At 35.8% G+C, this 24,307-nt stretch overlaps 1 protein-coding gene across 3 annotated transcripts in view; it reads left to right on the top strand.

Annotated features, from left to right (window-relative positions):
• The window catches only part of RELCH (RAB11 binding and LisH domain, coiled-coil and HEAT repeat containing), a 72,982-nt gene that overhangs the window by 38,999 nt on the left and 9,676 nt on the right, over positions 1–24,307 (top strand). For 2 of the 3 annotated variants that reach the window (XM_030476838.1, XM_030476855.1), the window contains 14 exons: positions 773–885; positions 5,142–5,232; positions 8,861–8,932; positions 9,779–9,919; positions 10,568–10,732; positions 11,624–11,771; positions 13,327–13,483; positions 14,055–14,178; positions 15,232–15,280; positions 15,744–15,823; positions 16,998–17,104; positions 17,717–17,816; positions 21,911–21,993; positions 22,905–22,968. In XM_030476838.1, coding sequence (XP_030332698.1) covers positions 773–885; positions 5,142–5,232; positions 8,861–8,932; positions 9,779–9,919; positions 10,568–10,732; positions 11,624–11,771; positions 13,327–13,483; positions 14,055–14,178; positions 15,232–15,280; positions 15,744–15,823; positions 16,998–17,104; positions 17,717–17,816; positions 21,911–21,993; positions 22,905–22,968 — 1,494 coding nt within the window. The remainder of the gene's footprint in view (positions 1–772; positions 886–5,141; positions 5,233–8,860; positions 8,933–9,778; positions 9,920–10,567; positions 10,733–11,623; positions 11,772–13,326; positions 13,484–14,054; positions 14,179–15,231; positions 15,281–15,743; positions 15,824–16,997; positions 17,105–17,716; positions 17,817–21,910; positions 21,994–22,904; positions 22,969–24,307) is intronic. The other variant, XM_030476847.1, reaches the window with a different exon arrangement.

Genomic DNA, 24,307 nt, shown 5'->3' on the forward strand with positions numbered 1-24,307 from the left:
TTTGTTTCTCCTGGGAATGAATACCATGAGCTTTGAGGACATGTTTAGAAAGGAGGAGGTCTTCACCGTTGTGAACAGCCTTGTATTTTCTTTCAGTTAATGTTTCACACAGTAGTTTCTTAGTGGTTTGTTCCTTAAGGGAATTGAATTGCTCTAAAAAGAAAATTCAGCTTCGGATATTGCTGCTTCATCAAAAAAAAACAAAACAAAACCAACAACAGCAAACCTTTAAAAAAAAAAATCACATTGTTCTCAGTCAATACAAAATAGAGGGTATCTAATGTCATCTTTACCAGTGTATGTTTCTCAGTGCTTATTCGAACTTGTGCACAAAACTGTGTACATGCTTAATTGGATATTTTAATCTTTAACTCCATGCTATCACAAGTAACTTTTTCCGTAGGAGCTTTATTCCATAGATATCTGTGAAGCTTGCTTTAGTTCAGTAGGTAGTGAAGACAGTTTAAACCATGATTGTCCTCTAATTCTGGTTACAGGTGACCTGCATATGTTAACTGTAATCTTTGCAGAGCTTTTTATTTTATGTGCTGGTTCTCCCCGCATTGTTCCTAGCAGGAAAATAATTCTAACTTTTGTAGACCTTCACTTTTTTCAGGTCACTTAATAAGAGATCAAGACTCTAAAAACACCTTCTCTAAATGTTCTGATACTATGTGGCTAGATTTATCTTCTTAGTTTCTTTTGCCATTAATGAATATATGCCCAAAGCGTTTTTACTTTGTTTGGTTTTCCCCTACCCACAATTTTTTAGGAATTGATCCCACTCATACTGTGTACAGCCTGCCTCCATCCTGAACCCAAAGAGAGAGATCAGCTTCTACACATACTGTTCAATTTGATCAAACGACCAGATGATGAGCAAAGGTGTGTTTGCGTTTGTGTTGCGGGACAAGAAGGAACTTGTTTTTCTCTGTAAAAGGAGCAGAACTAGTAGAAACTGGATATTATTGGATGATTTTAACCAAGTTTTGCTTAAGCTTGTATTTTGTTGGTATAGTGTTGACAAATTTATGTGGACTTCAGGACTTTCCATTTCTATGACCTGTACTTTCTAGTTACTTAAATGTAAGAATGTTCTTGCTAAGCTGCAGTGTAATATTTCAGTTCCTTTTTTGTTTAAACTGAAATGCTTTGTTAAAGTGAGCTTTAAGATCATAATTCTTAGCAATGGTTGATATAAAAATCAAAACAGCTTCTTTTAACTATGATATCCAGTTGGGGAAAATAGCATGAGAAAATAGTACTCTTCCTACTTATGGTTCACTGCTGTGGTAGCAATAAAAAATCAGAAGACTGAAGCAGTGATTTAGTTCTGACAAGTGTTAAGAGCTTTGTTTTGTTTTGGTTAAGACTTTGAAACAAAGTATATTTTTGTTTTGTTTTATAAATTTAGTTCTCCCTTAAGGTACTCAGGAAGTCCGATGTTTTTGTACTGAACTTGATAAGAGTATCCTTAAGGTTGAAAGACAGTACCCTAGCTGGTATGTTTCCTTCTCTAACTGTGGCAGGATTTTTCATATTTGATCTAAGGGTCTTCCATTATGTTCATTAGAGATGTTTTGTAAGCATCTGTATCTGTTGTTGCTTTGTTCTATCTTCAGACAAAACAAGTATTATGGAATAGGTTGAAAGCATTTCTTTTGAAGATTTTCTGAAGTGTTCTGGTGTCCTATTGTTTCTATGTCCATCAATTGTGTTCCCATTGTAAAATTTAGAGATGAGGTACAATTGAAAGACATGGGTTTGGAGACAAAAAAATGCATAAATAAACGCAGCTTGTAAGCACAGTGGCACCATGTAAATTGAAATTACAGAAAGATACAGTCCTTGTTCTACTTCATACTCATTAGAAATCTGTTTCTGAAACATCTACTATTATCTAAAATGTTTTAAATGTCCCATGCAGTTTGAGAAGCTAAAATTATTTTGTGGTTGAAGGGAGAAGGAAGTTACATCTCTGCTTGTAGCCTCTTGTAGTTAATTTGTCACAGTATTGGTGGCCTCTCAAGTAGAGTTTTCATATGCCTGTTTAGCTGCAGTTAGGTGTGTCTTTTCCAGCAGCTAATGAAGAAGAAAATCCAAGCTTATTTTTCCTTGAAGTTTCCTTTTTCTTGCTTTGTTGTGAGTTAGATTTATATCTTAAAAAAAACTTATTGTCATCAGAAGTTTGGGAAGAATATTCTGTCATAATCTCTGGGACAGGGCATGTATATGCAGGACATACATTTACACACATACAGATCATAATCTGTTTTAAAGGTGACATAACACCTGACTGAAGAATAAGTAAAATTCCATCAAATAAAAGGGATCCTGAATACAAATTAGATAGAAAATACTTATTCAGAATTTCAGTTGGGTTTTTATACTTACATATTTGTATGGAAGTGTATTATGCATGATTGCTATTATTTAAATAAGTTTAAATAATATTTTAGTAGCCTTGTGTGATATAAAGTAAGCAAAGGCATTCAGCTTCAGTCACCAGAATAATGGTATTAATTATTGTATGTGTTATTTGTTTACCTTTTGCTATACTGTACAGGCCTACGTTATACATTAAAGTAGCAGTTGATAACAGGTTGACTTTTTTAATTTGTTAAATGCAAGAGACTGAAATATGACATCGCATTTCTAATAATGAACCCATTGAAATAAGTATTTTACTTTAAATATTTAACTTTGTAAACTATGTGAACAATTATGTGGAAAGCCTGTATTACAATTCTTGCCCATGAGAGGCTTTTTGATGCACACAGATACAGCAAAGGAACACACATATGTTAGCTTTACTTAAACTTCTTTCGGAACAGTTATGTTGGGTTTGGATGCTAAAGAGCCATGAGAAAGTCCAATTAATGTTAAGGTCTTTTAGGGCAAGGTTAAAACATAGTTCAACTTGTTGAACAATCTTGAAAATTTCCAAGTAATGTACCCCGAAGCAGCACTCTTAATGAAAAGAAAGTAAAATATATTGAGCTTAGTGTATCTAGTATGACTTTTCATCAATCGTATGATACCACCTCCTTCAGAATACTCATAACTTGCTGACTTGAGGAACTTAAGGAAAACTCTAGTAAGTTTTTAATGTAATCTTTAGGGGTGTCAAAAGAACCTTGAACTGTGGAATGTAAGATTGAATTGCTTACCACTCTGCCTGCAGTTATTTTCTAAAACCTCTAGAGTTTTACGAGCGTTAAATTATGTCTATTCTACTCTAACTTCTGCCTTGTTCCTCTAGTCTGATTCTTGATTTAGCTTCAGTTTCTGTAGTGATGAAGCAAACTACTGCTCTGCTAAATCATACTGATTTCTTTATGTTCCTGCCTAGGTGAACATAAGTGCATATCCTGGTGAGAGCTTTTTGAGGACAGCATTCCTAGCATCTTGTTAACAAACGAGATCATTATAGCAATAAATAGAAAAATGTTTTTCCCTTGTCCAGCCTAGATTGCAATTTTTGCAACAGCTTAGTGTTAACGTTTTTTGTTTCAATGACCTGTGTTGAGATCCTTACAACCTTCCCTTCCTCTGAAATACTATTGCCATATACTTTCAAGATGGTTACAGCTGCCCAGTTCTGTGATTTGGTGCAGTGCGTAATATCAAAGACAGGCATTTGAATAACTATTTTGTTTGTTGTAGAACTCAAAATTACCACAAGCTTTTGTCTCCATATTGCTATCATGTATCGGCTGTTGATTTCTTGAGTCGTATCTAATCACTGCATTCTTGCTTCCCCCCAACCTTTTTACCTTGATCAAAGGTCTAGTTCTTTGCATGTGGTAGAGAGGTGGGGGGGAAGCAACAAACTAAACTCAACACCAAAGAACTTGGTCTGACTGTTAGCCTAAAGAATGCTGGAAAAAAATAAATCTGTTTTTAATTGACTGTTGCTCCTTGAAAAGATTCTGAAAGTGATTGAGGTGAGGTTTTTTTGTGTGTGTGATTATTATACAACTAGTTAACAAATAACCAGCAGAATCTCTGCCTTTCAACCTTAAGGGCATACTGTTAGCTGCAGTAAATATTTAGGAGTTTAAACATGACACTAAAGCAGACATAAATTAATCCTGGCTTACTTTCCACAAAGTAATAATGAACAAATTGTCAGTGGTGTCCTAGGCTTACTGTGGAGGTGATAAAAGGAGTGTCTTATGTCCATGTGTTATTGTTTGAAACTGGCTATTTCAGTGTTTGTATGCGCACTAAAAGTAAATAGAACTGGCAAATTGCATGCAAAGTTGGTATTATTCCGATCGCATTAACAGGAGAAGTAGAAGTAAAAACTTATTAAATAAAAGTTAAGATACCACAAATGACAGTTAAGTACAATTTTATTGAATTTTTCAATATATCTCCGTGCCTATGAAATAGATGGAACAACAGTGATTTCTTGCAAACTTTGAGGAAAGTTTAAAAAATGCAAGAATATAAATATGGATGACTTGTGTGATTATAGATACTACTGATTGATTGTTTCCTCTTCGTAATGGGCGTTAGAAGACTTCTGATGAGAGTTCAGTATTTTGGGAGAGATGACAGCAGCTTACATGTTAGAATGTTGCAAAACCATGTCATAAAAGAAGTTACTTGTTTTGAACACTTGATTAAATCTCACGAATGCTTCTAAATAAAAGCAGTATGTGTACTTGACTAAAATACTGATAGTATCATAGTATTAAATAAATTAGATCCTTTTACTTCATGACAAATCATAATGCTCAGTAATGAGAATTAAATGATAGATTTAGTCAGTTTCCCAATCTCAGGCATTAGGAAATCAGATTTCCAAATCTGAGATCCTCAGGGTCTGGTTCATGGAGTTTGGGATCTGCAAGTTTCTGGAAAAGGCACATTAAGTAGAAAGCAAGATAAAATCATAGAATAGTTTGGGTTGGAAGGGACCTTGATCATCTAGTCCAATCCCCCTGCAATGAGCAGGGACAATCATGGCTTTTAGTTTAAGATTTAGCCTTTAAGTCAGTGTGCATGGTGTGAAATTTTGACTGTAGACAATTACCTGTTGCCTGACAGCATCTGCTTTTCGTAACTTAAAGAATATATTCTATGTTATAGAACTTTATAAATGGATTAAAGCTTTAAATTTATGTTTTCAGACAGATGATACTGACTGGGTGTGTGGCATTTGCCCGACACGTTGGACCAACACGTGTAGAAGCTGAGCTTTTACCACAGTGTTGGGAACAGGTAACTGATTTTGTGCTTTACACTGGAAAATTAGTTAAAAATTTATAAATGTTGAGTTTTACTTGTTTGAGGGGGGCTTGTTTTGGTTTTCAACAAATGGCAGTTCAAAGTATTCTACAGAAATATTATTTAGATGTTATTTCTCTATATATATTATATATATAATATATATACTTCTCATTATATGTATGCTTTTATATAACATGAAAAAGAACTCAAAAGCAGAAAATTTGTCAAAGACTATCTGGAGATTCTAGTTACTTGCATATGTTTGTTGTATTGAAATGTAGATGTGCACATGTTCATCATTGTTGCCTAACCTGTTGCCAGGTAGGTGCCTTTATAGTTTGTACTGTATTTTCCAGCCTGTTGAAAATCCATTTTCATTCAAAGATTCATTTGCTGATTTTTATATTGTATAAAGTCCCTGGAGCACTGTCCACATTTCAGCTAGTTGAAATTCTTAAACAGAAAATTAAAGATCAAAATAGTCAGAAATGGGTCCTCTGTAGGTGGGCATGATTTTACACCTGTAAGATCAGAATGAAGTTTACACGTGACTTCTAGAATCACAGTGACCTTTTCCACAGATATTCTAAGCTGATAGGAATAACCGAACAACCAAACTGAAATGTTCTTGCTACTCTTTCATCTGAGGCATGGAAACAGAACAACGTGAGTTCAGGTGAAAAGCATGATATCTTCCTAGCATAAGGAAGAAAAGGGAGTTCATCATTGAACACAGTGAATAACTAAGCCATGACAGAGTGGTAAGGTTTTGCTTTGATGGTACAGTCTTTCTGGCCTGATAATTGTCTACTATTTCTTGCATAACACAGCCATCTGTGTTTCACAATAAAGTCCAAGCTTTAATAGTATTAATGCTTTCTGACAGTAGAAGTACTTAGTACATGCAGCATTTGTGCTTATGTGTGTACCTGGTGTTATCTGTTGATTAAATGAAGGACTCACAGCAATAGCAGTTGAACACAAAATAACCACATTTTGTTTTCTTAGTCCTTCTCATGAAATTTGAACAGTGTTTAAAAAAAAAATCTCACCTCACTAAGAGCACATCTTCACCATACCAGTTTCTTGCTAATTGATGTAAAAGAGAAACGAGTCCAACTGTAACAATAGAGCATATCAGGCTGCCAAGCCATATGTCACCATGTATTTATTTAATGCAGTTTGCCAGACTTTGTTCACAGTACTGAAACCAGGCCATTATTTTATCTGGCAAAACACCAGCTGAATCTCATTGTCACAAGACTGAGTTTGTAGAAGGAACTCAGAAATACACATAATTTTCTACCTTCTCTCAGTAGATGCTTTAATCATGAAAGCGTTCATGCAGTTAGTTTCCAATCAAAACCTATTTACAGGTGCAAAGGTCTGTACCCTCAGAAGATTCAGTGTTTTCATCCACACTTTCTGGAGCTCAGAGTTACCAGGCTAGTCTTTGTAATCTTTCTGCCTGCTCTTTGCAGGTAAAATTTGGTAGCTGGCTCATCCGAGTTTAGATCAAGGCTCTGTGAATGCTAAAAGTTCCCTCAGAACTAGTGACCAGTTAGTTGGCTTCCAAAATTGTACTACTGCTTCTTAAAGACAAAAGGAAAAGCAATGGTAATAAACATAAGTTCTTAAACAGAAGGTTTCCAAAGGCTAATAACCTTCCCTGAACACAAACCTTGCAGAAGTTTGAGTCTTTTTTCCCTCCAGTGTGTCAGTATGTCTTCACAGTATCAGGGGTGTTATTTATATTGTCTTGCCAGTCACCTGAACCAACTAAAATGAGTCTTTGCTCTTTCCTTCAGGAAGGCGAAGCACCAAAAGGCAAAGTGTGTCTCTGTTACCAGTAGGGAATTTGCATTTGGGAAGATGGCACATAAGTCAAAGATGCTATAGGTATTAAAGCAGCCTGTTGTGTGCCTTTACTGTTTCTCATCTATGAAATCTCCATTCTTCAAAAAAAACATTGCAGGTGCCTACTGATGAATGGAAAATAATGATAGACATGCTCAAAGAATGTTCTCCAATGCTTGAGACTTCAGTTTAGTCCTGAGGCTCATGATTTGTGCCTTTTAAGTCTCTCTCAAATTATCTTTGCCACACTTTGCTCTTGAGATTTCAGTGATTTCAGATCATAACAGTGAGAAAGTTGAAGACATTAATACTACATCAGTGGTCAGGTACCATTGCTCAGTGTGCTGTGGAAATAAAGTCAAGACAAGAAGTTGTCCAAAGTGGTTTTGTTACTATATCTTCATCTATATTTTCTCTTAAGCCAGTAGAATTGAGCAAATCACAGAATGGCTGAGGTTGAAAGGGACATTTGAACATCTTGCAATCCAAGCCCCCTGCTTAAAACTGTCAACTAGAGCACGTTGTTTGAGACCAAGTCCAGTCTGGTTTTAAAGATCTCCAAGGATGGAGGATCCATAAGCTCTCTGGGCAATAGGTTCCATTTGGCCAGCCTCCCAGAAAAATAGATGTTCTTGTATTTCATTTATTTCATCCTTTCATTGGGCACTTCTGTGTTCTTTACCTCTCTGCACGTAGGTACAGGTATTTATTTTATACACATGAGTAAGATCCCTTTTGAGCTCTCTTTTCTCAAGACCAAACCCCATCTCTCTCAGCCTCCCCCTGTATGTCAGGCACACCTATCTCTTAATCATCTTCATGTCTGTCTGCTGGACTTGTTCCAAAATGTCTTTCTGTACCTGGGAAATCCAGAATTGTACACAGCACTCCAGAGAGAGAGAGAGATAATCGCACAACGCGCATATCCTGTTTTATCTGACAGGATCAGAGTATTCACGTTTCCCTCTTACCATTTTAAACTAATTTTTTTTTTTGGTCACAGAATATATTGAAACATGTCACATGTTTCGTCGTACAACGATTACACTGGCCATTAAAGCTAATTCCACGAGGATGCAAACTTGGTTCCAAACTGTCAATATTAAATTTGTAAGGCAGAATTTTCAAAAAGCTTTTGAGTGGAAAGGGGAGGTAGCGTGAGATCAAGAAGTTCTTGGGAATAGGAGCTGTTTTCAGTCACATTTTAGAGGTGTGACACATTTATGCTGGACTTGTGGGGAGAACCTCAGTAGCATGCAAGTACTTCTTGGCTTAGTATGTGTGTCGTCTTTTGACCCCAATTGCAACAAGACCTAGGCAGCTATGCTACACTGGTTGGCTTAGAACACTAGAGGGCACTTGTGTAGTTCTTAAAGGAATGATGCTCCTGAAGGGCTACACGGCACAAAATACTTCATGATGTGCCAGCTCAGAAGTTATGCATATTCTTTAGAGTGCAGCAGCCTATATGCTGCTTTCCACTGTTCTTTTTACTGCATATACATACATGCTTCTTTGATTCTTCTCTTACTAGAAGCTGTATTTTATAGGACAACTAAACAAGGCCTTGCCTTGTATCTGCCTTGCCTTTATGCCTCAGTGCAAGAATTTGAGGCTGCTTAGTACCCATATACAGCTTCTGCAGGCACAGTCAGTGTTTATCTAAAAGGTGCAGACGTAGCTCTCTGTTGCAGTTCATTCTAACCAGAATTTGAATGCTGGTTACTGCAAAGCAGATAACCATTCTCTTTCTCTTTACCAGATCAACCACAAATACCCAGAGAGACGGCTACTGGTAGCAGAATCCTGTGGAGCTCTAGCACCTTACCTTCCAGTAAGTATCAATACTGACTCTACATACTTTGCTAGTGAAAGTAAGGTGAAAATTTGTTGTGTAATGAAAACATCCTTTATAATTTTAAATATTCCCAAGTGTGTATGTTATGCATAGACAGTCACATTGTCTTCTAGTTTGTATCTCATATATGAGATTCAATAAATCACATTGAGGAGATGGCTCACTATAAAGGAATACAGTTCAATCTAGCTATAAAATGTCTTTTTAAACAGTGTATTCTGAAAAAATCATCTTTGTTTCAGTGAAGATTAAAGATAGTTAGGACCAATTAAGGAAATAATCTCTAAAAAAATAATTGGCATTCAATAACAGAGTTCTTCAGAGACTGTGGAATGTTCCATGAATAGTGCTGTCAGTCAGAAGCAGCAACAAAATTAAGTCAGTGGTGAACTAGAAGCTTCAGAGAAAGAGGAAAATAAATTAAAAAAAAAAAAAAAAACAAACAAAAAACAACCACACCAACCCAAAACCAAACACTTCTCCAATTTACCAATGCAGTGATTAAAGATTCTGTTTTAAGTCTAGGCCTATAGTAGTAGTTTTTTGCTCTTAGTTACTTTTGGTTCCATATGAATTAAACGACCTGAGTTCTGTGCTTAGTAGGACAAAAGGCTTTCTAATGAGACTACTGACATTTTATACTCATTCATCTTCTGTTATGACAACTGTGACTGTGAAATATTCATAAAGGGATCGATGATTGGAGGAAGGGATTTTATTTGTGAGCACTAATAGATGTGCAGATTACTTAAAAAAAATTTATATAAACCCACATTTCTTGTTTCATTGGATTTAACAAGTATGTTTCTTGATTACGAACAGAAAGAAATTCGTAGTTCATTAGTACTTTCCATGCTTCAGCAAATGCTAATGGAAGATAAGGCAGATCTGGTACGAGAAGCTGTGATCAAAAGCCTTGGCATCATTATGGGATATATTGATGATCCAGACAAATATCAACAGGTATAATATGATTTGGGTTCTGTATGTAGAAAATGTCTTTTACAGTTATTTCATATTTTTGCAGATACTTCAATAAATGTTGATGTTTATATGAATGTTGATTTTTATTGTATCACCAAGACCAAAAAGAAAACACATACTTACTAGTATCATTAGAGCCTAAGGTGTAAGCGTTGTGCAGAAGCTTCTCTAATAATTCATAATTTGCCTCAAGAACATACCACTCAATTGCCCACATGATGCTGTTAGCTATTTTGATATCATCACTTGCTAACAGAGATTTGTCTGCTACAACAAAGCCTACTTGTAATTCAACTTAATACTGCCTAGTAATGTTTCAGGTAAGTGAAAATGAAGACCTTTGAATCTCATCTTGGAGTTTTTGAAGGCAGAATGGTAAAATGTGTTTGTACTGATTCTGATAAGTTGACTGTAAAGTACTAGCAGGATCATTGAACCATCTACTGTTTACCTTCGTAGATGAGGTGGGAATATCTGTTCAAAGGCCTATATACTACCTTGTTTTATTTTTATTAGTGTAAAGTTTTATAAATTTATTATAATCTTTTTCTAGTATGCATGTTTTGTGTGGGAAACTTCAGTATAAATTTGGGGAAAATAATTACATTCTTTATTGTTTTTTGTCAGGGCTTTGAGCTGCTGCTTTCAGCTTTAGGAGACCCTTCAGAACGTGTAGTTAGTGCAACGCACCAGGTATTCTTACCTGCTTATGCTGCCTGGACAACAGAACTGGGAAATTTACAGTTCCATCTTATACCTACACTACTTAATAAAATTGAAAAATTGCTCAGGGTATGTGTTCAGCTGTTTCTACACTGGAGAATTTTTTTTGTGTCTTTATTACATATGCAGGCTTTTAAAAAAATACAGAAAAGGTAAGTAATCGCTACCCAGTGTTTTATGGGCGGAAAATTTTCTGAAGATTCTTGTTGTAACTCTGTAACTCTTACTTGTCCTTGGGAAGAATGGAAAAAACCCCAACACCAAAACCCCTCATCCAAACATATTCCTCTTAAACAGTGTTTTTGCTTTATAGCCCAGTGATCAAAGTGCAGTTCAGAAAACGCTTGCTTGCAGCTGTGACCATATGACGTGTTATCCTGAGTGCATTTGCCCTTTATATAAATTGGGTTTAAGTGTCACATAGTGTAGATTTTAATAAAGTGCAATATTTATTAAGCAAACAAAAAAGGAGAATTGAAGGGTTTAGTTAGGTCATTTGCAATTATGAGCTAGTTTGTCTGCATGCTTGATTTGGTGGATATCTGGAAAGGCCTGGAAAATGAGGTGTCAACAGTCTAACACACTTAACCCAGATGCTTGTTTTCAGAGTACAGGCAACTAGTTTATTCAGGTTTTAGAGGCATTGGCTTCTTGAGACCAACGATTCATATTTCCAAAATGTGCTGAAAAATTTTCTTTCAGAATATCAGTATGTTCATTGACATGAACTACTAAATGCTAAAGGCTGTGTTGCTTGAATCTTTAGAGTGGAAGTGACTGAAGGGTGACAAGGAGATTTGGATGGTGACAAGAAGTAAGCTTGTGGTTAGGATAAATTACTGTATAATTAGTGTGTCTGTGTAGAAACTCATCCCAGATGTGGTGTTCTCTTGCCAGGAAATACATGCCTAAGCAACAGATTATGCAAACTGAAAACTTTAACTATCCTGTTTCTTTCAGGAAGGAGAACATGGCTTGGATGAACATAAGCTCCACATGTATCTGTCTGCTCTGCAGTCGTTGATTCCTTCACTGTTTGCACTAGTGCTACAGAATGCACCTTTCACAAGCAAGGCTAAACTTCAGGGAGAAGTACCACAGATAGAAGGTAAATTATTGATTTCTGATATGTGGAATTTTTAGAAATTTAAGTGTAATTCAGCAGCAAATCTCAAACCACTATCAACTGCAAAGAAAAAATTTCAGGAAATAGTCCATAGTCTGTATTTACTTGGGGTTTGTGTGTATTTAAGGTACCTACACAAGCATAAGTTGCAGAATCTATGTGTAAAGTAGGTTTCAGATTTTTTTGTAGCACACTGTACAATAAAGATATAAGTTTATGCCCCCAAGCCTTTTTTTTGTAATCCACCTGTTCTTTATGTTGTATTTTTGTATATAGCAAGTACAGAGAAAGAGGTTCCCTGAATTTCTGTCATCATATATTTTTTTTTTTTTTTTTTTTTTTTTTTGGGGTGGGGGTATAGATTCTACGCTTTAATCATCTAACTGCTCCAACCTTTATATATAAAGTAGTTTTTGCCAGTCCTCACTCCCTCCCCCAACTCCTTGCTTAAATGAATTGTCAGAAGAGAATAATTTGCAAATAAAAAGCAAGACCTCAAAAAACATTCTAGACCATTAAAATATGTGGGCATGGAAGGTCTGCTACACTAATATTGTTTTTATTATGCTCAATTCATGTCAAACATACTTAAAATTATTCAGCAAAGAAGTTAAGTAACAAGAACAATATCTTTCCTACTGCAAAAGGTTGGCTACCTTTTACAACTCAGCATACGGTTGGCTTTTTGGGATGCAAGTGCACACTTGTGGGTTCATGTTGAGTTTCTCATCAACCAACACCCTCAAGTCTTTCTCCTCAGGGCTGCTCTCAATCCCTTCATCCCCCATCCTGTATTGATAAAAGGGCTTGCCCTGACCCAAGTGCAGGACCTTGCACTTGGCCTCACAAGGTTCATATGGGCCCACCTCTTGAGCTTGCCCAGGTTCCTCTGAATGGCATCCTGTCCCTCAGGCATGTCAACCATACCACTCAGCTTGGTGTTGCCTGCAAAGTTGCTGGGGTGCAGTCACTCCCACTCTGTCGTTGATGAAGATACTAAACAATACTGGTCCCAACGCAGACCCCTGAAGAACACCGCTCATCACCAGTGTCTGTGTGGACACTGAGCTGTTCACCACTACTCTGCTGATGCAACCATCAAGCCAATTTTTTATCCACCAAAAAGTCTATCCATCAAATCCATTTTTCTCTATTTGAGAGAATGATGCTGTGGAGGACTGTCAGAGGCCTTGCAGAAGTCCAGATAGGTGGTATCTGTAGCTCTTCCCTTGTTCACTGATTTAGTCATTCTATCATAGAACACCAGTGGGTTGGTCAGGCAGCATTTGCCCTTAGTGAAGCTATGGTGGTGATGATAGTTCTATAATCTCCTTGTACCAGCGTTTTGCCTTTCTTAGTGAGGGTTATGTAATCTCTTCAGAGATGGATTTAACTCACTGATTTTTAGAAAGCAATTGGATAACCTTACACAGGAGGCACTAAAGAGTTTCAGACTTGCTTAGCTATCTTTACTGACATCACCTCCCAGGTATTTTCATCTTCTTTTTTAATGACCACTTGTTCCCTGCTGTTACAGTCACTAGATTTCCCCGACCCGTATCGCCTCTTCAGGATGTGGCCATCATCATTGGAAGCCGTGAACAATTAGCAGTGTTGTTGCAACTGTACGACTATCAGCTAGAACATGAGGGTACCACAGGCTGGGAGACTTTGCTATGGGTAGTCAATCAGCTGTGAGTTCATTTGTATCTCATGATTCCTAATTTTAAAGTATGTCAAAATTAATAGTTCTTAAGCATGATTATGTTTAGCAATTATTAAACATCAGAATTTTAAGTATGATTGTGCTTAAGAATTAGTAAAGAGGAAAAGACTGAATTTCTTTAGATAATGTTATTTTCATACTGAATTGACTTTGATTTTATTCAGAAAATACCAACTATCTAGCAGAATATGTAAGTAACCACTCGCTTCAGAAAATGGTTTCTTTCATCTTTGCACTAGTGTGTAGTCAATTCTCTGTTGAAGTGAAGATTTTTGTATTGTGAATATGACGTGAAATACACTGTTCTGCAGTAACAGGTGTTTGAAAATATAGGTCAGACTTTTCTGGCACTTAAACCCTTGCTTTCTTCAAGGGCCAGGAGTTGTACAGAACGTGTACATAATTTTATAAAAAACAGTAGTGCTCTGTGTGTGTATATGTGTATTTATTAATAGAAACAGTAAATCTATGCAAGTATAACTGAGTAAAACCAAAAGATTGGAGTAATGTTTAATATTGTTTTGTTTCCTGATTTTTAGGCTACCACAGCTTATAGAAATAGTTGGCAAGATCAATGTAGCATCAACTGCCTGTGTCCATGAGTTCTCTAGATTTTTCTGGAGACTTTGTAGGACATTTGGAAAAATTTTTACAAACACTAAGGTAAGATTATCTGAAATAATCCTACAAAAAGAGTACCTGATAATATATAAATTCTCTATAACTACGATATATCTGAATACCCACACTTCATATTTGCATGACACACTGATGCTTTTCCATGAGTACATTAAAGCCTGCTATTATTAAACCTCTGTTTATATCCTTTTGATACAAAGGCCTTGGGTTTTGACCATTTTGGAATGGCCTTCTTGTCTTGCCCAACAAGACTATATTCATCATATTGCTTTGTGAATAGCATAGACAATGGGAGAGATCCATCCTAATTCTAGTGATGTAAAATTGTTTCCTTCAGAACAGTATACTGTTCAGTGTTTGTGGTGTACATAAGTAATCCAGCCTGTACTTGATTGGAAATTTAAAATTAATGCTTTCCCTGCCCCAAATATTTATATAGATGATACCTAAATATTTTTATCAAGGAAATATGTCATTTTAATAAAATAACTTTTGGATGCAATTCAAAAACATTGTAAAATTTAAAACACAAGATTACCTAAAGCTGAAATTACAAAACAGGGTTAGCTTTATGTTCTGCCTCCAGAAAGGAGACTTAGTCTCTCATCTTTGAAAGCCCTATGAGTTATCTTTAGAACCCTTCCTTCTGTGGAACTGTTCTGATACTGATTATCACAGCTATATTTCGGAAGAGAGTATTTAATAGACAGCAAAGATACAAAGCAAAAACCTTCCCCCCCACTCCCATGTAGCTTGGTAAAACCATATACTGTAAAGCCCAGCTAAGCATATTGCCAAGGGACTTCAGCTTTTGGTATCAGGAGTGCTAAATACTGCTACCGCAGTGTGGGTACTCAATAGAAATTATTATACTCTTATGTCATACTTTCCATTTTCATAAAAGTTGGCTATGCTTTTAAAAGTTTTTTTTCCTTTCTGTACCTTCAAAATGCCTTGGGGTTTTTGGGGGGTTTTTATGTTCTTTTTGGTTGGTTGGGTTTTTTTATTAATTTTCTCCTTAGTTTATTGACACTGGTAACAGGTTTTCTTACGTGGAATTCATCATCCTTTGTATAGGTAAAACCACAGTTCCAGGAAATCTTAAGACTGTCTGAGGAAAACATAGGTAAGTAGCTTTTTACTCAAATGAATAAAAATTTATTTTAAACCACAACTGAAAAAAAAATGTCAATCTCTTGTTCAAATAACATTTTCAGACTGCAGTTCTCAAATTTGTTATTCTGAAATGTTGAAAATCTAATCTTAATCTGAACTGAATGCTCTGAAGCTGTAGATTGTGTGTGTGTAAAGTACAAATAAAATCTCAAATCCAAATACCACTTAAAGATTATTTTAGCATGTGTGTGCCTGTATATATGCATATATATGTATATAAATTCATGTATATACAAAAAGGTGAATATAATAATACACACATGTATTATTACAACATTGTTACAATTTTCTTACACACATTACAATGCACATGTCTACCTTATATATTTAAAAAATATATAGTATATATTACACACACACATATACACATATATGTATATATAAAACCTAAATTCTTTATTGTGTTTCGTTAGATTCCACAGCAGGTAACGGAGTGCTAACAAAAGCCACAGTTCCCATCTATGCAACAGGGGTCCTTACATGTTATATTCAGGTAGGTTTGTTTTTCTGTTTCTTTGTTAAACGTATAATAACATGAAATAAAGATTCTAGCAAAACCCCCTTACTGTTTTCTTTGAAAATTTACAGTGTTCTTGTGCTTCGAAGATACCTGGTAAAGTGGGCAGCTGTAAAAAGCCAAGTTTTCTTGTAAGGTTGTCCACTACATTTAGATGATGTGCTGCCATGTGCCTCTATCAAAAATAATGATATTCCGTAAATGGGTTCTCAGCCATTTAACTCTGACCCCTGCAAATGTAACTTTGAAAAATTTACTGAAATAGATGGAACAGATAAGCAAGTAAATCGCCATTTTGGGCAGCATAGTTGGAGTCTTAACATTTCAGTGTTACCTAGTATTAAAATAAACACTCCATAAGTAATGCTACCTAATCCTCCAGTGATCAGCAGTTATGGACTGGCATATACGTAGCTTACAGGAAAAAATATATACTTCATCATCTTCTCTTCTCTCTGGAGAAGAGAAGGCTGCGTGGAGACCTCGTAGCAGCCTTCCAGTATCTGAAGGGGGTCTATAAGGATGCTGGGGAGGGACTCTTCCTTAGGGACTATAGTGGGAGGACAAGGGGGAATGGCTTCAAACTTAAACAGGGGAAGTTTAGATTAGATACCAGGAAGAAGTTCTTTACTGTGAGGGTGGTGAGGCACTGGAATGGGTTGCCTAAGGAAGTTGTGAATGCTCCATCCCTGGTGGTGTTCAAGGCCAGGCTGGATAGAGCCTTGGGCAACGTGATTTAGTGCGAGGTGTCCCTGCCCATGGCAGGGGGGTTGGAACTAAATGATCTTAAGGTCCTTTCCAACCTTAACTATTCTGTGATTCTATGAAATGTTTAGAGGACTGTGAGCAATCACAAACTGTCAGGAGCCATGAAAGTGCTTAAGCACTCTTCTTTAAAGTTTCTTTAGTAAAACACTTTGGGTAACTTATGCAAAAGTATGTGCTTAGTTGATGAAATACAGAAATACAGTGTTGTGTTTACTTTGAAAGGTTCTTGTACTTAAAACCACATTTTTGAAGTTCATGAGAAGATTGTTAAAGGATATATCTAGTTTGTTCTCATTTTGAAGTTTGCCTTTCTTGTAGCTGTAGGTCATCAGAACCACAGCAGTACTTCTAGTACATTCAACATTGTACGCTCTTTTCTCAGGAAGAAGACCGCAAGCTGTTAGTTGGATTCTTAGAAGATGTAATGACCATGCTTTCACTATCCCATGCTCCTCTTGATAGCCTCAAAGCTTCCTTTGTGGAACTGGGGTAAAGAATGTAACTTGGAGATGACTAGGTCTAAATACATCAGAAGCTTTTATCAAAAGCTGCTAATCTGTCTGTAATAACTGTGATGGTTTGGGTGAAAAAAGAGTACACTTGCTTTTATTCCTTGGTGTTTCACAAAATTTAAACTTTTAATCTCTAGATTAAAAATGTAGTTGTAAAAAAAATTCAGAAGTGTAACAAAAAGCAACCAAACAAAAACCAAAACCAAACAAAAGCAACAAACCTGCAAAAATCACTCATTGAGAATAAAATGGAAATTAATTTTGTATTTTCCATAGCAAATATGTATTTGCACTGAGTTCAATGTCATAATGTATTGAAAATTATATTCTTAAAGTTGTTGATTTTTTTTTTTAATGAACTTCAAAATGCAACATATTTTCTAGACAGCAGAGTGTTGCATGTCCTTCAGAATTAGATAAATGTTATATATCCTTCAGAAAGGAGTTGGAGTTTTAGATTTGTTGAGCAATGGATTCTAGAGACTACGTTTTGTAGGCAAAGAATATATTCAGGGTTTGGGAGGTTTTGGTTTTGCTTTCTTCTTTGGGATTGGGGTTTTTTTTTGATTGCCCAACTGTTTTCTTTTAGTGCAAACCCAGCTTATCATGAGCTGCTATTAACAGTCTTATGGTATGGAGTTGTCCATACTTCTGCTCTTGTTCGATGTACAGCTGCTAGAATGTTTGAGGTAAGTGTTATCCAAACTTTTTTTACACCATTTTAAAACTAGAGTTTATTTTTAAAAACAGCAATTCAGATAATGCTGTTGCATTAGAAATTACAAATGGCTTCCATAAGTTGTGTACTGTGTGATGGAGCAGGAAGCTCTGGTGCAGTTGTTTCTGTATCTGTCCTCTGTTCAACAGCACATGTTTCTGTGTATCTGTAGATAAACACAACTGTTGCTTTTGCTATTCAACACATCAGTAGCCTAATTCACAAATAAGCAGTTTTCCACCCTTTTTGTGTATACTCATACAATACACTTGCATGGTAATTCAAACTAGTTTCCTTTGGTGCCAAATATGGTGGTAAAAACATACATTTAACCAATTTTGTATTTTTTGTAAAAATTAAAATATTTTATGATTACTTTACTTGCTACTTAGTAACAGCTTCATCTTTCCCTTAATAGCTATATATTTGTTCAGGATAAAAACTGTTACATTTAACTAATAAGTTTGCTTTTATTTCCGTATCATGCCTTTGTTTCATCAAGTGTTAATTAAAAGGGGCATATGCAAAAACTCTGGGACATACTCCACTTGCTGAACAAAGATTACTTTTTTTTGCACGTTAGGCATACTTGTAATCACACTATTGCTGTCCATTTATTTTCTTTTTTTTTCTTTTTTTTCCCTCTGTGTTTCTTCTGCATTTGACTCATTTGGATAGCTTTGCAGTGGACCTCTTGCTGAAGCTTCAACCTTGTATCTATTTGCAAAACCGAATCTCAAGTCTGCCTAGGAAAAAAGAACACTTAGCCATTAGTATTCTTTACTGCAACTCTGCAAGTCATTGCAGATAAAGCAGTAAAAAAGCACTTTAAGCCAAGGGGTAATGGCTTTAAATTGAAAGTGGTAGATTTAGATTAAAGGAAGAAATTCTTCACTACGAGAATGATGACAGTAATGTGTTGCCCAGAGAAGCTGTGACTGCCCCATCCCTGGCAGCGCTCAAGGCCAGGCTGGACAGGGCTTTGAGCAGCCTGGTCTAGTGGGAGGTGTCCCTGCCCATGGTCACCCTTAGACTGTTTCTGAGTTGTTGTTTGGTTTTGAGGGTTTTATTTTTCTTTTTATTTTTCTTTAACAAGAACATTGTTTGTATTTTATATTAGTAATAACACGCTTTCTTAATTATTATTTTTTAATAAGCATTAGCCAAATTGTGAAAAACCTCAGTTACAACAGGCTGTTTGTTGTCTTGATTGCAGTTTCTTTTCAAATTCAACTTTATGTCTATTATTTTTAGGCAGACCTGCATGCTATTTGACTGCTTTTCTCCTAGTATGGGTCAATTTTTACTAAACCATAGGCAACTGTATTGCAGACACTTTTCTCACTTGAAAATAGTATCATATTTCCATTTCCTTAATAGCCACGGTACACGTTTTTATATATGGCAATACATATATTTGGGAAGTCACCTCACTTTTGAAAGATTCCTTCATTCAAGGAATTTGACACCTCAGAGGCTACTGAATGGCAAAGCCCAGCAATTAGATAATATAATAAATAGAATGTCACCTGCAGGACAGCTCTTGGAGCTATAAAGATTCTAAGCAGCACAGTGGTCTGTCTGTATAGCAGCACAGGGACTGCCATGATTTGGGCCTACCGGACTGCATTACCAAACCCTTACAGTCTGTTGAGGATTGCAAGGACACAGAAGTGATTTGGAGTCTATCCTTTCTCTTCTTCAGGGGCATGAAGCTATGTGTTACTGTTTTTAAGGTGTAGTATGCATAAGTAATGATCACGCATTGGTCTAGAGGATTCAAAGCAGGATAAAAATTTGCTTTGTGTGTCTCACTGTAGCAGCTTTGTCCATTCAGCTGTTTCCGTTGCTTCTGTGTTAATCTTTTCAGTCAGTAGTTTCCCATTTGAATGTCAGTGCAAATGGATTTTATTTCTGCTGGTTTGAACATGAAGCTCATAGTTGAGTTACAAGTTTCACTGGTTTGTTTAGGTTCAAGGCTAGGAATGCTTATCTTCAGAATGACACTTGAACTATAAAGCATGTTTTATTTTCTATAGAACAGAACGATGCTATTTACCATGCTTTGCCATAATTAGAAGTGTGGCAGTTCACATAGTCATGTAGCGAGATCATTCTGAATTGTTTGCTAATTCTGCAAATCCCAAACTTTTTTTTTTTTTTTCCCCAAAGCACTACATTACCTCTAGGCTTTTCTCAAAATTAAGATTAGTAAAGAGAACTCAAGTCCCTATTTGTTCAAAATTGAAAATAGTAAGCATACTCTAATTTAATCAATGGGAAGACTGGTAAATATATGTATGAGAGTAAGTTCATCATAGTCAAACAGTGAGCTATGTCCTTAACAGCTGTTCAAAGAGTAGCCCATAAACTCAACACATCAGCACAGTTCTTGCCACTGTAAATAATTCTGAAATATACTGATGTTAAAATGTAGTACTTGAACTGGCATCCCTAATACTTTCTGAATAGAAAGTATAGCAAGTTGCAGCTTTCCCCCTCCAAGTACTTCTACACAGCTTAACAATTCTCTCCCCATTCTTCCTCCTCCAGTTACTATCTGTAAGGCCACAATATGTTTTCTGCATGTGTGCACCTATGCATGCACGCACATACGAGCACACAGAAATATTGCATAATAAAAATGACTGCTTTGTGTAGAACGCTTCTGGAAAGTCAGGTTCCTTGCAATCTTTTGCAATCTACTTTGGTTTAAATTCAGAGTTGGTAAGCAGGAACACTCAAATGTAAAGCAGAATGTAAAACCCTCTCTAGTTAAAGGGTGTAAATATTGCCTGCTTTTGGTACTGTGTGCTATACTGGCAGCTACCGATTTCCCCATGTCCTATGGGTCTTATGTGTTCTCTTGTTACACTGCTGGGGTGAAAAGCCCAGTTTAATTTGTGTTCATGATGTAAATTGAGTAATTAGATTATATCTAAATATTAAAATGACATTTCAGATTTCTCACAGGAACTACTGATAAGCTTTTTATGTTTATCTACTAAAACCAGTAAATACATGCGGTCTTCCTTACATGAGATACAAAATGGAAACATCAAGGCTTTCCCTTTTTTATTAATGCAGAAAAAAAAACCCACCCTGTTTTGTTGAATATTGAGAAAGTTTGGAACTTGTAATTTTTTAAAATTAGTAGGTTTTGATATGTTGAAAGCATTTAAAGGGTATCTGCTACATATGCAGCAAATGTATGCTTATGTATAGCTGCATAAGTAATGCAAAAAAAATCACCTGGGAACATCTAAATTCAAACAATTTTCACATATTTATAGGTAATAAATTTCACTGTGATCTCAGATTTTAACATTTGGGATGTATTGCAACAAATAAATCTCCTTCTTTAGTTTACAAGAAGACTTGTTGAAATACATTTCATGGATAATCACAGGATTCTCCATTTTCTACCTGCATAGAGCAACAAGGGAAGCTTGGGAAATTTCGCATACATATTCTGCTTGGATGGTGGTTCAATCTAAAATAATCCTGAATGACTTTAAGGAAAGCTTAATGGCATCTGAGAAGGTGCTGTTTGTCACACTGTACGAGGTCTGAAAGGTATCACTGAGGGGGGGGAAAACTATATGCATTTGGCCTAAAGACATCTATTTTCATGTCAAAGCCACCTATTGTAATAAATACAATTTTCTTGAGTTAGTAGCAGCATTTAAATTAAACCGTCAAACGCAAATTGGCATCACTGTAGTATTATACATAATTTATAATACAGAATTACATTAGTATTTTAATACATAATTACTTGCTAAACTTTTGAGAGTTCAAGTTTTTAAAACAGCTGAAAATAGAGAAAACATCATCACATTGTGGAATTTGTTAGGTTTCTGCTGACTGCCAGATCACTTCAGCTTTCTTCATGCCTTTGCATATATGAAGCACTAGTGTAGCAGTATTTGCTTAGCTTCTAATTTTGGTTTGCTTTTTGTGTTTTTTCTTTCTCTCTTTTGGTCGTGCCGTTCTTCTTCCCATGATACTGTGCTCACTCTTTCCGTGCATCACCTGTGATACCCCCCTGCTCCGACCATTCAGCTGTTGGTGAAGGGGGTACATGAAACTCTGGTAGCTCAGAGAGTTGTTCCTGCTCTCATTACTCTCTCCAGTGACCCTGAAATGTAAGTTTCCTGACTGCCTTATATACCTAGCATCCCTCTTAATACTTAGGAAGAAATAACCATCAGTTCTTTTTCTTATAACTGAACAAAAATTTATTTTTTAACAAATGTAACTTTTAAATCACAAATTAAAAGATTTATTGCAACACCTAGACACTGGATAAAACTGCTGAATAAATAGAAAACTTAATGTCATTCAGTGTTTATGGTTTCTTATATTTAATCATATTCTCAATTTTGAAATTTGCTTACAGCATTTCTTAGGAGAAAGGTGGATATTAATGTGTTCTGTAATGCTATCAGCTTTACTACTGCAAAATTAAATGTCATCTGCATTACCGAAATACAGAATAGTTTTGGCTGAATCTAATTTCTGATAGTCAGCGGTAGTACTTAATTTCCTGGACATTCTGATGTGATATTTCTTTCAAGCTATGGAGGGATGCTTTGCTAATCTCACTAACAAGTTGTTACTAATAAATGCTACAGCATGAGTAGAGGTTTTAATCATTTTAATGTCTTGTGTGGGTGACTAAACCAAGAAAAACCCCAAGAGTCTGCCTGCCCATCCTCAGTCACAGCTAACCTAGTTCTTCAAGTTTACCAAACCGTTTTTTATTGCATGTTGACTGGTTTACAGCTGACTCTTCGAGGCATGAGTGAAGCATTAGTTGACAAGCGGGTTGCTCCGGCCCTTGTTACCTTGTCCAGTGATCCTGAATTGTGAGTTTCAGATTGAGACCTTGAGTTAATCCTGTCTTTTTCCTGATCTGCCTTTTTTTTTCTTTTTTGTTTTGTCATTGCTAGAAACTAATGTAACTTAAAGTACTAATTTTTTAATTTGGCTTTATTTTTTATTGATTTTATTCTTAATGTTTAACACATCTTAAAGACTCTATTTTCTGTTGTAGTTCGGTAAGGATTGCAACAATTCCTGCTTTTGGGACCATCATGGAAACTGTAACTCAGAGAGAGGTAAAACACCTGTTCTCGGGCTGTTGTTCTTGTAGCATAAGAAGTGGGTGGATTTTTTTAGAAATCCAGAAGTCCAGTAATTTATTAACGAACTTGGAGGAAGGAAAAAAATGCAGCTATAAATTATTTCTTCCTTTGCTATACCCTCTTCCAGAATGCTTTCCAGTTTTGCAGTGGTCTTGGAGGAGAGGAGCAAACCAAACCAAACCTCTTGTAACTAATAAAAACATTTCCTTCTAAATACCAAACTAAGTATAAACAAATTAAACCAAATATGTAGGGAGGGAGGCCTATGCTAGAAGATGGGAAGTCCCATGCTCAAATTGTTTTTTAAAACATTCTCCAATAGAGTTGAGAAATTCAAGCCCATTATTTCCAAATAGAATAGTCTTACTTTAAAATGCTATCCAAAAGATGTGGTAGGATTCATCTACCGAGATGCTTTAGGATATCCTGCTTGGCTTCCAACTACTTTAGAAGAGCACGACCCTCTTGTAGTTCCTGCCATCTGCTGATTTAATCCATTGTGTTCAAGATGGCATTAAAAGACATCATAGTGACATAACTGAATTAATCCTCGAGGATAATATAGATACACAATTCTTAGTTATAGTTCAGAATCCTGAAAAAGACACCCAGGATTCTGCTGTAAGCAGTGGAAATACTGTATTTTGTTTTATATAAAAACTGTACAATCGAATTTCTTCTTAAAGTCCCTGCAGCTTTTTGCAGAGCTTGCATTCTTCCTGTAATTTCAACATCTTCTAAAAGAATGTGTTTGAGGAAATGTAAGAAGTCAGTGATGACTCACAAGTACTTGGAAGATGGATAAGTTACAATTTTGTAGCTTGGAATGCATGCCTATAATCAGTTTGGGAAGAATACTGTTTTGTTACCACACAAAAATTACTGTATCCATTGCACTGATTATAATAAGCCTTAGAGTACAGAGGTGATATTGCCTTCCAAGATGTATCAGAAAATGTTATTTTTACAACTTTGAATGCAAATAAATACTTACGTCATTTTAGATATATTTGTATTTTAAGTTTTTCTAGCCTTTAGTTGAAGAAATCTTTTTAATTCCATTGGTTTTATGATGCTTATCTTGCATCTCTGTCCTCTGCGGAACTTTTTTCAGCATATTGAGATATTACCAGAAAAATAAAGTGAATTCAGCTCTTATTAAACAGGAAAACTCCAAAGATATTAATAGTAAGAGTGAAATATTAATAGCAGGTAAAAAATGTGAGTATCAAAACCAGGAAACCTCAGGAGGAAAGATCAGCTATATGGAAGCACCTATCTGTCTTTAAAGATAGCTCAGACTAAAACACTG

Source organism: Strigops habroptila, chromosome 1, assembly GCF_004027225.2.
Source record: "Strigops habroptila isolate Jane chromosome 1, bStrHab1.2.pri, whole genome shotgun sequence".
Lineage (NCBI taxonomy): Eukaryota > Metazoa > Chordata > Aves > Psittaciformes > Psittacidae > Strigops > Strigops habroptila.